The 14,014-nt window shown below is 42.5% G+C and overlaps 1 protein-coding gene across 2 annotated transcripts in view; it reads right to left on the reverse strand.

The window, feature by feature from the left end:
* The window catches only part of LOC124038318 (spectrin beta chain, non-erythrocytic 1), a 112,786-nt gene that overhangs the window by 52,235 nt on the left and 46,537 nt on the right, over nucleotides 1–14,014 (reverse strand). For both annotated transcript variants that reach the window (XM_046354049.1, XM_046354048.1), the window contains one exon: nucleotides 1,019–1,170. In XM_046354049.1, coding sequence (XP_046210005.1) covers nucleotides 1,019–1,170 — 152 coding nt within the window. The remainder of the gene's footprint in view (nucleotides 1–1,018; nucleotides 1,171–14,014) is intronic.

A 14,014-nucleotide genomic window follows, 5' to 3' on the forward strand; every position in this document is an offset into this window, starting at 1 on the left:
GGTCAGGCCAGGATGTAACATGGGTGATTATGGGTTTGTCTTGTCTAGGGGTTTTGTAGATTAATGGGGTTGTGTTTAGTAGAGTAGTCTAGGTAAGTCTATGGTTGCCTAGAGTGGTTCTCAATCAGAGGCAGGTGTTTATCGTTGTCTCTGATTGGGAACCATATTTAGGCAGCCATATTCTTTGAGTATTTTCGTGGGTGATTGTTCCTGTCTTTGTGTTTGTTTGCACCAGATAGGGCTGTTTATTGTTTTTGTATATTGATCATTTATCATCTTCATTAAAGATGTATAAAGAAAACCACGCTGCATTTTGGTCCTCTCTTTGACGGAAGAAAACCTTAACTGCTGATATCATGCAAAGCACAAATAAGATTGTAGTAAGAGAAACAACTATGACTACAAATAAATACTCTTTCAAGTTGAAAAATACAAGTAACTGACAAAATAATGGAAACACTTGAGAAAATTAGGGATGAAAAGTATATTGAAAGCAGGTGCTTCCACACAGGTGTGGTACCTGAGTTAATTAATCAATTAACATCCTATCATGCTTAGAGTCATGTACAAAAATGCTCGACAGGCCATTATTTTTGCAATTATTTTGGCGACCATGGCTATGTCAACAGGATGACAATGCTCCCATCCATAGGGCACAAGTGGTCACAACGGTTTAATGAACATGAAAACAATGAAAACCATATGCCATGCCAGTCTCAGTCACCAGATCTTAACCCAATTGAACACCTATGGGAGATTCTGGAGCGACGCCTGAGACAGAGCTTTCCACCACCAATAAAACACCAAAATATGGAATTTCTCGGGGGAAAATGGTGTCACACCCCTCCGATAGAGTTCCAAACACTTGTAGAATCTTTGCCAAGGTGCATTGAAGCCGTTCTGGCTCGTAGTGTCCCAACGCCCACTTAAGACACTATGTTGGTGTTTCCTATATTTTGGCAGTTACCTGTATGTGTGCCCTGTAAAATCAGTGAAGAAAATGGAACTGCCTACGTACAAGTTTCTCCCCAGAGAGAACCTCCAGTAGTTTGATGAGCATGCGTCCATCTCTCAGGTCCATATAGAGGTCAGTGATCCTGCAGGACACTCTGGCTAGGTGGGAATTGACCCACTTGGTGAAGGTCTTCTTCTGCACTGCTTCACGCTCATCTACAGGGAGGAGCAGAGAAAGAGAGATCAGGGGTTAAGTTTTACTTCTGCATTCTAGAATGGTAACATATTCACCAGGTTATCATCTGGGGGTAGAAGATGTGTAACGTATTTTACAGTTCCACTAACGTGTGCTCTTCTTTAGAGACTGAGACACACACAACATCCTGCTATGATTATGTTCTGGGCACTCAGAAAAACAGCGGCACAATATATGCTACAAAGCTAACACTCCAGCTGTGCAGCTAACAGAGTAGAACGTGAGGGTTTGCAGGCCTCATCAGAAACAGCACATTCCACTCATCCTTCCTGTTTATGCCAGGTGTCCCTCACTTTCCTGGGCGGAGGGTTGTTGGCCTTTGTTACTGTTCGTCTTCTGTTGAAAACATACACCAAGGCAGTCATTGTTCTTGGAAGAACTGTGTAGGGTGTAGCTTCCTCTGTCTAAGAAGTACAATGTAGCTACTGTAGCTAGCTAGCTAGCTGACTTCTCTTTCACAGCAACAGAGTACTGTAAATATCAACATTTCACAGGCCAGGCGGGTTCTTAGTAAACATACTTCAATGCTCAATATGTTTCTTACAATTGTTGTCTGAAACAGACTTATTCGTATACACCATCTTTAAATAGCCAGTCTTGTTTGCACAAGCTAAATGTTGTTAGCATAGCTGGAGTTATTCTCACAGAACAACTACATTCCTAACATAATGGTCTTGCTGCCAGATAGTCTTCTGCACATACTGAAAGCCAAGTGATATTTGTTGTGCTGGTCTCCAGTCTACTGTACATGCTATTCATGTGAGCTAGCTGCTGCTAGTGTTGTTAGCTGGTCATGTTCTCACAGGGTTGTTCTAATGTAGTGTTTCCATGCACCCTTACAAAAAAAGATTGGCGTTTTGAAACTGCAGTAAAAGTGCAGTAACTGCAGTCGAGTGTGGTATTTTGGACGCAGTAATTGCAGAAAACTGCAGTGTACTATATAGTTGAACTGAAGTTATACTGCACTCTAACTTTAGTTACACTGACAAATTACTGCAGTCGAGTGTGGCATTTTGGATGCAGTATTTTCAGCATTCTGCAGTTATACTGCACTCTGACTACAATATTTTTTCGTAAGGGCAAGGCAGGTGGTCTGGCCCAGGCTTCTCATCCTACCGCAGACCCAATAAACATCAGTCACAACGTAGTACAGGAGCCAGGTCCAAGAGAACCAGCTGCCCCTCTGCTGCATTAGCCATGAACATCATCATGACACACAGTCTTTTACTAACCTTGTGGGGACTCAATTGATTCCCATTCAAAATCCTATTTTCCCTAACCCCTCACCCTTAACCTAACCTTTAACCTCGAACCCTAAACCCCCTAGAAATTTCTTTTCCCCTTGTGGGGGCTGGCAAAATGTCCCCAGTTGGTCTCATTTTTTGTATGGTAACTATTTTTGTGGGGACTTCTGGTATAGTTAAGCATGTCCAGACACACACACACACACACACACACGCACGCGCACGCACGCACGCACGCACGCACGCACGCACGCACGCACGCACGTGCACACACAAAAACAAAGTGTACCAACTGACGTCTCCGCTTCACAAGGTATTCCTCATATGAACTCAAAGCCGGTTGCCATGGAAATCTGGCTTTGAGAGGAAGTTTCACAACCTCCCTCCATCAGGGTGGGTCTCTCCGTCTCGCTGACTGTGAGAGATGACACCCGTTAACAAAGTGCACCGATGCACTTTCCCTTCCAGCTCCAGCCCAGCCGTCAGCTCAGAGGACGTTGCGACATCACAGCGTGACCAGACAGCTAATAAAGCAGCAGCATGACTGTGTGATATCATGTAGGTACCAAACAGCACACTGTCCAACAGCCTGACAGCCAGGTCCCAGAGATAGTAGATAGTGGCCTTTATGAGTCCCAGTGCCCAGGGCAGAGGCAGATGGAGGCGGTGAGACAGAGGGAGCTGTGTGCCCCACTGTGGGGGACCAGTCAGAGCAGCACAGAGACAATGAAGCCAGTGTTCTCTGCTCTCCATCATACCACGCAAAGCAGCATCAGACGGCATCAGGCCTTATCACTGACTAGACTAAGTAACATTCAGCTCCTTCACTGTGACACGGGCTGCATGGTTAGATCATGCCTGTGTGGCCTCAGGGGGGCTAGGTTAGTCATGACTTTGGGAATCAGGAAAAACGTTTTGGAAATCAGGGTGATGCTGGATATTCTTAGCAGCACATAAGATACCAAACAAAAGCAACAGAATGAAAGGTAGCTTCAAATACAAAACAGTAAAGTGAAATAGTCCATTCACAATATAAATTTTGCTTTAAGAAACATGACCCTGTGTGCTGTTCAAGGTTCCAATTACTTGTTGACAATCAGCTGCAGTTCAAAAGGGCATCAAATGTCTAAAATAAATGTGCGTTCTAAAGCTGAGATGGAGACGGATGGAGGATATGGGTGGAGCTGGACATGTCCTGAGTGTCTGTAAACAGGGTTTCCTGCAGGGGAGAGCATCTGGCCCTCACAGCAGAGCCCAGGAAAGGGAAACCCTCGGTCAACAGATATACACACGCTTGCATACACACGCTTGCACACACACACTTTTATCTCAACCTGCAGCTCTCTGGCTCTGCAGAGTACAAACAGTAACCCCCTTGGACCACAATCCCAAAAAGCAGTCACAGACCACAATCACAGACTACTGATCAAGACCCACAAACCACAAGTCTACCAAATGATCAGACCACAATCTGTGGACAGCTGCTATGCTATGCATGATGTCCTGATCACTGAACTGTGTGCAATCAATGTCAACTCCTTACATCAAAAATACCTAAAAGTTAAATGCTATTAGTCTGCCAAGACCAGTTGTTTTACTGTGTGGCTGCTGAAAGGCAGTGTTATGTTCAAAAGTCAAAATCAGTAATGTACACTGTATAAAAGTGTTAAGAATATTATGTAATAGCATTACAAAGCAACGTCAAACTATCATCAGGCCTGGTAGTACATGACTTGGCCTCTCAAGTAATAGAGTCAAGGAAAAGAAGGAACTAGGAAAGAGACAAAGTTTGACGGTGAGATAAAAGACAAAATGGCAGAGATTAATGTTGTCACATCCTCTCTGGCTCCTCATTAGATTATTCTAGAATTAGTGTGAGGCAGCCAGTGCACTCACACAGACACCGAATGTAAAGGAGGCATGCTATTTTTCACAGGCGTCTGCAGGGCCTTAGGTGCAAATGTTGAGCATTTCTGTGAAACGGCTCCAAAATGGACTGAGGTAATTAACAAAAGAGTTGTGAGTTGGACAAGGAAAGGATGCAGACAGAACAGGACCGTTTGATGACAAGTCCTTCTGAGACACTGGATGAGTTTGGATATGTTTGGGAGGGGCGATGGCTTGGATGGTGATGGCTCGAATAACCAGTCATCTGAGCCAATGACAGAGCCATAGATTTAATCCCAGTGACATTTAGCAGACTGCACCCGGTCATACGAGGACAGGACTTACTTCCTGCTCTCAGAGCTCAGTGGAGCAAAACTAAGGTGATTTTAGAGGAGGGAGGATGTTACACAGCTAAGATGGAGCTCATACATTAGTGAAGAGGAGTCTGAACAGATTCAATGTAGTCAGTGAGCTAAGAAGAGATAAAGTCACTGCAGTGGGAGAAAATATAAATGTTTTTTGGAAGCTAAAGATAAAAAGCTGTTATTGACAAATTAAAGAGCACAGACCTCTGGGAATGAGATGCAAGCGAAAACACTCTACAGAAGCAGGCGGGCGGAGCAGGCAGAGAAAGGCGGGTGGAAAGAACGGGACAGGCAGAGCAGTGACTGTATACTAGGAGGATAGGATCATCTTTGTTGATAGCGATGTTGTGTTTCCATAAGTGGATGAATTGGTCTAATTTAAGGTAAAGCCTCAACCCTTCCGCTACCTCTTCCAATTGAGCTCCAAAAAAAAGTGAAATATGACATTTTTATTGTTGATGTGTGACTACAGCGCCTGCAATAAACCGCAAACATAGAGAAAAGTTCAAATTGAGCGAGGTGTCGAAGCAGATAATCAGCCCACCCGGCTTCGATTGGGTCATTATAATTCAAAACAATGCATTCTAAAATAAATGACACGCTTTGTGTATAAGCCTGTTTGTAGAGACAGTGATAGAACAGGCTAGCCCACTCTGCTGATTGGCTACAAATACTTTCATTCTGCTAGGTAGTCAAAACCCCCACGTCTCAATGTCAAGAGAGTCGTCTTAAATTACTCAGTGGCTTATCAATAATGCTGAACCAACAGCGGGGCTATTTCCAGAGTGGCTGTAACACACTGTCTCTGTGTGTGTGTGTGTGTGTTTGTGTGCGTGCGTGTAGGGGCAGCCCCATTTAAAGCAGCATATTGATATGCGGGGTCCTCTTTGGGTCAATACTAAAGCTCACCGACACAGTCATGCATATTAGAGGTCGACCTTGACCCCAGTGTGGGGAACAAAGGTTGCCTCCGGCTATACTGGCTGGGTTTGGGTGTGGCCACATGGCTGAAACAGAGACTTGGCCAGGATATCTAGCTAGGAGCTAACCCCCTCCCCTCTCTGACTGTTCTGCCCACACAATAACTCTATACTCTACTATACACTCTACATGTGACTTGATGTACACTTTAAAGCCAACCTCAGGAGGTTGAAGAAATGTGGCTTGGCCCCTAAGACCCTCATACATGTACGGATGCACAATTGTGGGGCGACAGGGTAGCCTAGTGGTTAAAGTGTTGGACTAGTAACCGAAAGGTTGCAAGTTCAAAACCCCGAGCTGACAAGGTACAAATCTGTCGTTCTGCCCCTGAACAGGCAGTTAACCCACTAGGCTGTCATTGAAAATAAGAATTTGTTCTTAACTGACTTGCCTAGTTAAATAAAGGTAAAAAAAAAAAAATATTGTCGGGCTGTATCACCAACTGGTACGGCAACTGCACCGCCCGCATCCGCGGGACTACCCAGAGGGTGGTGCGGTCTGCCAAACGAATCACTAGGGGGCACACTGCCTGCCCTCCAAAGCTGGGGCCGAGAGACTGAAACACAGTTTCTATCTCAAGGCCATCAGTCTTTTAAATATACATCACTAGCCGGCTAACACCTGGTTACTCAACCCTGCACCTTAGAGGCTGCTGTCCTCTATACATACTGTAGACATGGAACACAATGTTTACATACAGCTTTACTATATTCATTTGTTTATATTGTATTTTAGTCAATGCCACTGCGACATTGCTCGTCCAATATTTATATATTTCTTCATTTCATTATTTAAATTTTAGGTTTGTTTATTGTTGTTTATTTTTAGAACACAAGCATTTTGATACACATATTTAGATGTAATTGCAGGTGTATGTGATCAATAAAATTGGATTTGATCAGTGCTGGGAGTACTGAACTACATGTAGTTCAACTAGTAATTTAAATACATTTTGCAGTAGCTTGGCGGTAACTGAACATAATAAAAAATCTTGTTAACTACTGAAAACACTTTTTGCCATGCAGCATTGTAGCCAACTACTGGAACTACACAACTTGTTTAGCTAAAGTGTAATATTGGTGAAGTAGGCAAGAATTTCCTAATTGTCACTTAAAAACATAGTTGGTGTGTTAAATGGGCTAAATTACACATTCTGTTAACATGAGTCCAGAGTTCTGTCTTGCAATTAGTCTATGACATTTCAGATTTAGATATGATAATATACAGTTGAAGTCGGAAGTTACATACACTAAGGGTGGAGTCAATAAACTCGTTTTTCAACCACTCCACAAATGTCTTGCCGACAAACTTTAGTTTTGGCATGTCGTTTAGGACATCTACATTGTGCATGACACAAGTCATTTTTCCAACAATTGTTTACAGACAGATTACTTCACTTATAATTCACTGTATCACAATTCTAGTGGGTCAGAAGTTCACATACACTAAGTTGACGGTGCCTTTAAAACAGCATGAAAAATTCCAGAAAATGTCATGACTTTAGAAGGTTCTGATAGGCTAATTGACATCATTTGGAGGTGTACCTGTGGATGCATTTCAAGACCAACCTTCAAACTCACTGCCTCTTTGCTTGACATCATGGGAAAATCAGCCAAGACCTCAGAAAGAAAATTGTAGACCTCCACAAGTTTGGTTCATCCTTGGGAGCAATTTCCAAATGCCAAAAGGTACCACGTTCATCTGCACAAACAATAGTATTCAGGTATAAACACCATGGGACCACACAGCCGTGGTCCCTAGAGATGAAGGTACTTTAGTGCAAAAAGTGCAAATCAATCCCAGAACAACAGCAAAGGACCTTGTGAAGATGTTGGAGGAAACCAGTATAAAAGTATCTATATCCACAGTAAAAACGAGCCCTATATCGACATAACCTGAAAGGCCGCTCAGCAAGGAAGAAGTCACTGCTCCAAATCCGCCTTAAAAAAGCCAAACTGTGGTTTGCAACTGCACATGGGGACAAAGATCATACTTTTAGGAGAAATGTCCCCTGGTCTGATAAAACAAAAGAACTGTTTGGCCATAATGACCATCCTTATGTTTGGAGGGAAAAGGGGGAGGCTTGCAAGCCGAAGAACACCATCCCAACTGTGAAGCATGGGGTTGGCATCATCACGTTGTGGGGGTGTATTGCTGCAGGAGAGACTGGTGCACTTCACAAAATAGAAGGCATAAAGAGGTAGGAAAATTATATGGATACAGTGGGGCAAAAAAGTATTTAGTCAGCCACCAATTGTGCAAGTTCTCCCACTTAAAAAGATGAGAGAGGCCTGTCATTTTCATCATAGGTACACTTCAACTATGACAGACAAAATAAGGGGAAAAAATCCAGAAAATCACATTGTAGGATTTTTTATGAATGTATTTGCAAATTATGGTGGAAAATAAGTATTTGGTCACCTACAAACAAGCAAGATTTCTGGCTCTCACAGACCTGTAACTTCTTTAAGAGGCTCCTCTGAACTCCACTCGTTACCTGTATTAATGGCACCTGTTTGAACTTGTTATCAGTATAAAAGACACCTGTCCACTACCTCAACCAGTCACACTCCAAACTCCACTATGGCCAAGACCAAAGAGCTGTCGAAGGACACCAGAAACAAAATTGTAGGCCTGCACCAGGCTGGGAAGACTGAATCTGCAATAGGTAAGCAGCTTGGTTTGAAGAAATCAACTGTGGGATCAATTATTAGGAAATGGAAGACATACAAGACCCCTGATAATCTCCCTCGATCTGGGGCTCCACGCAAGATCTCACCCCGTGGGGTCAAAATGATCACAAGAACAGTGAGCAAAAATCCCAGAACCACACGGGGGATGACCTACAGAGAGCTGGGACCAAAGTAACAAAGCCTACCATCAGTAACACACTACGCCGCCAGGGACTCAAAATCCTGCAGTGCCAGACGTGTCCCCCTGCTTAAGCCAGTACATGTTCAGGCCCGTCTGAAGTTGGCTAGAGAGCATTTGGATGATCCAGAAGAAGATTGGGAGAATGTCATATGGTCAGATGAAAGAAACATATACGTTTTTGGTAAAAACTCAACTCGTCGTGTTTGGAGGACAAAGAATGCTGAGTTGCATCCAAAGAACACCATACCTACTGTGAAGCATGGGGGTGGAAACATCATGCTTTGGGGCTGTTTTTCTGCAAAGGGACCAGGACGAGTGATCCGTGTAAAGGAAAGAATGAATGGGGCCATGTATCATGAGATTTTGAGTGAAAACCTCCTTCCATCAGCAAGGGCATTGAAGATGAAACGTGGCTGGGTCTTTCAGCATGACAATGATCCCAAACACACCGCCCGGGCAACGAAGGAGTGGCTTCGTAAGAAGCATTTCAAGGTCCTGGAGTGGCCTAGCCAGTCTCCAGATCTCAACCCCATAGAAAATCTTTGGAGGGAGTTGAAAGTCCGTGTTGCCCAGCAACAGCCCCAAAACATCACTGCTCTAGAGGAGATCTGCATGGAGGACTGGGCCAAAATACCAGCAACGGTGTGTGAAGACCTTGTGAAGACTTACAGAAAACGTTTGACCTCTGTCATTGACAAAGGGTATATAACAAAGTATTGAGATAAACTTTTGTTATTGACCAAATACTTATTTTCCACCATAAATTGTAAATAAATAAATTTAACCTGTTACTCCTAAACTACTTTTTCGAACATTCTGTTAAAAGTCGTGCAACATTTCAGCGCCCTGCCAGGAATATAGTATATGCATATGATTAGTATGTGTGGATAGAAAACACTCAGATGTTTATAAAACTGGTTAAATCACAGCTGTGACTAACAGAACTTGCATTTCATCGAAAAGCGCAGGAAAATCTGATCACTGAAAATGGGAAAATATATCCACGCGCCACTTGAACGTGTTGTTGAATGGGTACCACATTAAATGGGGCCGAGGTTGCAATACCTACAGCTTCCACACGATGTCAACAGTCTTGTCATTTGCCTACGATTTGTTTCTTGGTCAAACGGACACGAGGCAGGGCATTTCTTCCGGTCTCCGACTTTTTTAAATTTAATTTTGCACGCCCAATTTTTCCGTTTTTGATTTGTTAAAAAAGTTTGAAATATCCAATAAATGTCGTTCCACTTCATGATTGTGTCCCACTTGTTGTTGATTCTTCACAAAAAAATACAGTTGTATATCTTTATGTTTGAAGCCTGAAATGTGGCAAAAGGTCGCAAAGTTCAAAGGGGCCAAATAATTTCGCAAGGCACTGTATTTTCCCTTGCCATAGACAATACAGAGACTGGCGGAGTGATTTTTTGTGTGTTTTTTTGTGAACAGTTTTCCTTGGGATTTTGCCTCCTACACACGTTCTGTTATAGTCACAGACATGATTTAACCAGTTTTATAAACTTCAGAGTGTTTTCTATCCACACATACTAATCATATGCATATACTATATTCCTGGCATGACTAGCAGGACGTTGAAAGTTTGCGTGATTTTTAACAAAAAGCTGCGAAAATTTGCAGCCTCGTTTAAGGCTTGGTCGCAAATGGGTTCTTCCAAATGGACAATGACCCCAAGCATACTTTCAAAGTCAAGGACAACAAAGTCAAGATATTGGTGTGGCCATCACAAAGCCCTGACCTCAATCCTATAGAAAATCTGTGGGCAGAACTGAAAAGGCGTGTGCGAGCAAGGAGGCATACAAACCTGACTCAGTTACATCAGGAGGAGGAAGAGGAATGGGCCAAAATTCACCCAACTTATTGTGGGAAACTTGTGGAAGGCTAACCAAAACGTTTGACCCAAGTTAAACTATTTTAAAGGCAATGCTACCAAATACTAATTGAGTGTATGTAAACTTCTGGCCCACTGGGAATGTGATGAAATAAATAAATAATTCTACTATTATTCTGACATTTCACATTCTTAAAATAAAGTGGTGATCCTAACTGACCTAAGACAGGGAATTTTTACTAGGATTAAATGTCAGGAATTATGAAAAACTGAGTTTAAAATGTAAGGAGTATGTAAACTTCCAACTGTATCATAAAGTAGTTTGGATGGAGTGAACTACTATTTCAAAGTAACTTTAGTTAACTAAACTATATTGTTCCTAAGGGTAGTTGTAGTGTAGCTTAATCTTTTCCAGTGTGAAGTAATTGGTAGCTTGGTGAAATATATTTTCTTCCACAACACTGCATGTGACACTTTAACCCTCAGATTTAAAAAAAATAAAAAACAGAACGAATAAAATATATTGCACAAGTTCCTGAGGCATTAACAAAGGAATTCAAAACAGAGTTAAGAGAGACAAAATTTCTGGAAGCCTGTCTGCCAGTCCAGCTCCCTATTTCCAGAAACATACAGTACCAGGCAAAAGTTGACACAACTGCTCATTCAGGGTTTTTCTTTATTTGGACTATTTTCTACATTGTAGAATAATAGTGAAGACGGTGAAGAAAAATAGATTTTGTATTTGAGATTCTTCAAAGTAGCCACCCTTTGATTTGATGACAGTTTTGCACACTCTTGGCATTCTCTCAACCAGCTTCATGAGGTAGTCACCTGGAATGCATTTCAATTAACATGTGTGCCTTGTTAAAAAATAATTTGCAGAATTACTTTATACAATTATACAAAGAGAAACGACAGTCCATAATTTATTTTGGATGGGAAGGTCAGTCAATACAGAACATTTCAAGAACTTTGAATGTTTCTTCAAGTGCAGTTGCAAAAACCATGAATCGCTATGATGAAACTGGCTCTCATGAGGACCGCCAGAGGAAAGGAAGACCCAGAGTTACCTCTGCTGCAGAGGATAAGTTCATTAGAGTTACCAGCCTCAGAAATTGCAGCCCAAATAAAAACATACATCTCAACATCAACTGTTCAGCGGAGACTGCGTGAATCAGGTCTTCATGGTCAAATTGCTAAAAAGAAACCACTACTAAAGGAAACCAATAAGAAGAGACTTGATTGGGCCAAGAAACACAGGCAATGGACATTAGACTGGTAGAAATCTGTTCTTTGGTCTGAAGAGTCAAAATTAGATTTTTGGATCCAACCGCCGTGTCTTTGTGGGATGCAGAATAGGTGAATGGATGATCTCTGCATATGTGGTTCCCACCATGAAGCATGACGGTGGAGGTGTGATGGTGCTTTGCAGGGGAAATTTATTTAGAATTCAAGGCACACTTAACCAGCATGGCTACCACAACAGTCTGCAGTGATACGTTATCCCATCTGGTTTTCACTTAGTGGGTTTATCATCTGTTTTTCAACAGGACAATGACCAAACACACCTCCAGGCTGTGTAAGGGCTATTTGACCAAGAAAGAGAGTGATGGAGTATTGCATCAGATGACCTGGCCTCCACAATCCCCCCCAACCTCAACCCAATTGAGATGGTTTGGGATTAGTTGGACCAGTAGCTAACAAGTGCTCAGCATATGTGGGAACTCCTTCAAGACTGTTGGTAAAGCATTCCAGGTGAAGCTGGTTGAGAGAATGCCAAGAGTGTGCAAAGCTGTCATCAAGGCAACGGGTGACTACTTTGAAGAATCTAAAGAATATAAAATGTATTTACACTTAATAATTACTACATGGATTCCATATGTGTTATTTCATAGTTTTGATGTCTTCACTATTATTCTACAATGTAGAAAATAGTCCAAATAAAGAAAAACCGTCCAATGATACTGACGCCCAGGGCAGCTCTCTGCAGCTGTGTGTTTGGGGACAGCCAGGCCATTGGTGACCGCCGGCTAACCTAGTCACAGGAAAACACTGTCACATTGTGTCTTACTCAACAGAATACAGAGCTAATCAACACTGCATTGTTTCATATAACAGTCTGTAGGCTACTACAGCCTGATGTAATGTCCCTTTATGACCCTTTGTGAAAAATGATTCCAATGCCTTTGAAATGAGCTGACAAAATCAGCATCTGTGTCCTAGAATGAACTCTTTCTCTAGGTTTGTTAACATCTTAATCCCGAGGCAAAGAGAACTATAGCCTATTTGTGCCCCATTCAGCTAAGATCCATAGTGAGAGAAAGATGATGGAGAGAGGGAAGGGTGAAAGGATGAAAAGAGGAATACAGAGCTGCCAGTGACGGTAAAATCAGGCTAGCAGCAGCCTAACAACTTCACGCTGGTTGTGGCGCAGCACCCCAATGCCACATGTCCCAGATTGTTGTTAGAAAACTGCAGTTTAATTATGTCTACATCTGGTTGGGAGGAATTTGGACTTTTTCCTGGAGACAATTCATCAAAAACACACAAATACCATGCACCAAAATAAACATTACGATACGGTGAGACATTCAACAAAATGAAAATCTGGCTGAGGCCTTTGGTAGCTGATGTCATTCACAGTTGCCCCACCCTATGGTTGCTGGGGCGGTAATTGAAAGAGATGTGGGCTGCAGGTCATACAACTGTTCAGCTACCAACACAAAGTCTACATGTACTGTACAGTATGTCTGTGGAAAAACTGCATGTACAATTGGGAATTCTGTGTGGCACTGTCCTGTTGAAGATAGCTGTGCAAATTACACAAGATGGACGAAAGGCTTCAGATGACTCCAGCTAAAGCATACACAGACAGATGATCTGTATGTATACACAACCCTGCTTGTCCAGGGAGATTTACACCTCGCTTTACTCTCCAGTCAGGACACAGTCCCTGCATCCAGACCAAGTATACAACCACTCACCCCTGAGGTTGTCCTCCCAAATGTTTCCACCCTGCCTCCCTCTAATGTAGGCCACATTGTTTCACTTATAAATCTGTAATTTCTCAACTTCCTGCTCAGTGTAAGGTGCTCACCCAATACCCGCGAGAGAGGGAGAGAGCGGTTGAAGGATGAACAAGGAGGAAAATGGCTTCCCTTTCTTATGGGCCCACACATGATAGCTGGCACACTGTGTCGAACAGACAGGCACCTCAACAGTACCCTGATTTACTGAACAGGGACATAAAAAACACCCACCAAAAAAATTAAAAGCCAGAAAACATTTTCCTATCGGGTTATGTCAAGGCTGGTCGAGCAGTATGTTTCCCTTCTTTGTATTAGTACAGAGCCAAGGGGAGAGTTACAGAGAGAGCGCTACAGCTGTGTGGCCTCACAAGGGAGATATCACTCATGTTAGTTTATTACTCAAGTCATACACTCGGAAACCCAGTTGAAAAATGAAACTGTATGATGTGTTTCCTGTATAATCTTCCATAACCACATCTGTGAATGTGAACTTTGTTCATCCTTTTTGCAGCCTGTTTCTAGAGATGACTATTCACTCACTCATTCAGAGAAGAACCTACAGTCACAGATATGACTCT

Source organism: Oncorhynchus gorbuscha, linkage group LG06 (genome assembly GCF_021184085.1).
Source record: "Oncorhynchus gorbuscha isolate QuinsamMale2020 ecotype Even-year linkage group LG06, OgorEven_v1.0, whole genome shotgun sequence".
Classification (NCBI taxonomy): domain Eukaryota; kingdom Metazoa; phylum Chordata; class Actinopteri; order Salmoniformes; family Salmonidae; genus Oncorhynchus; species Oncorhynchus gorbuscha.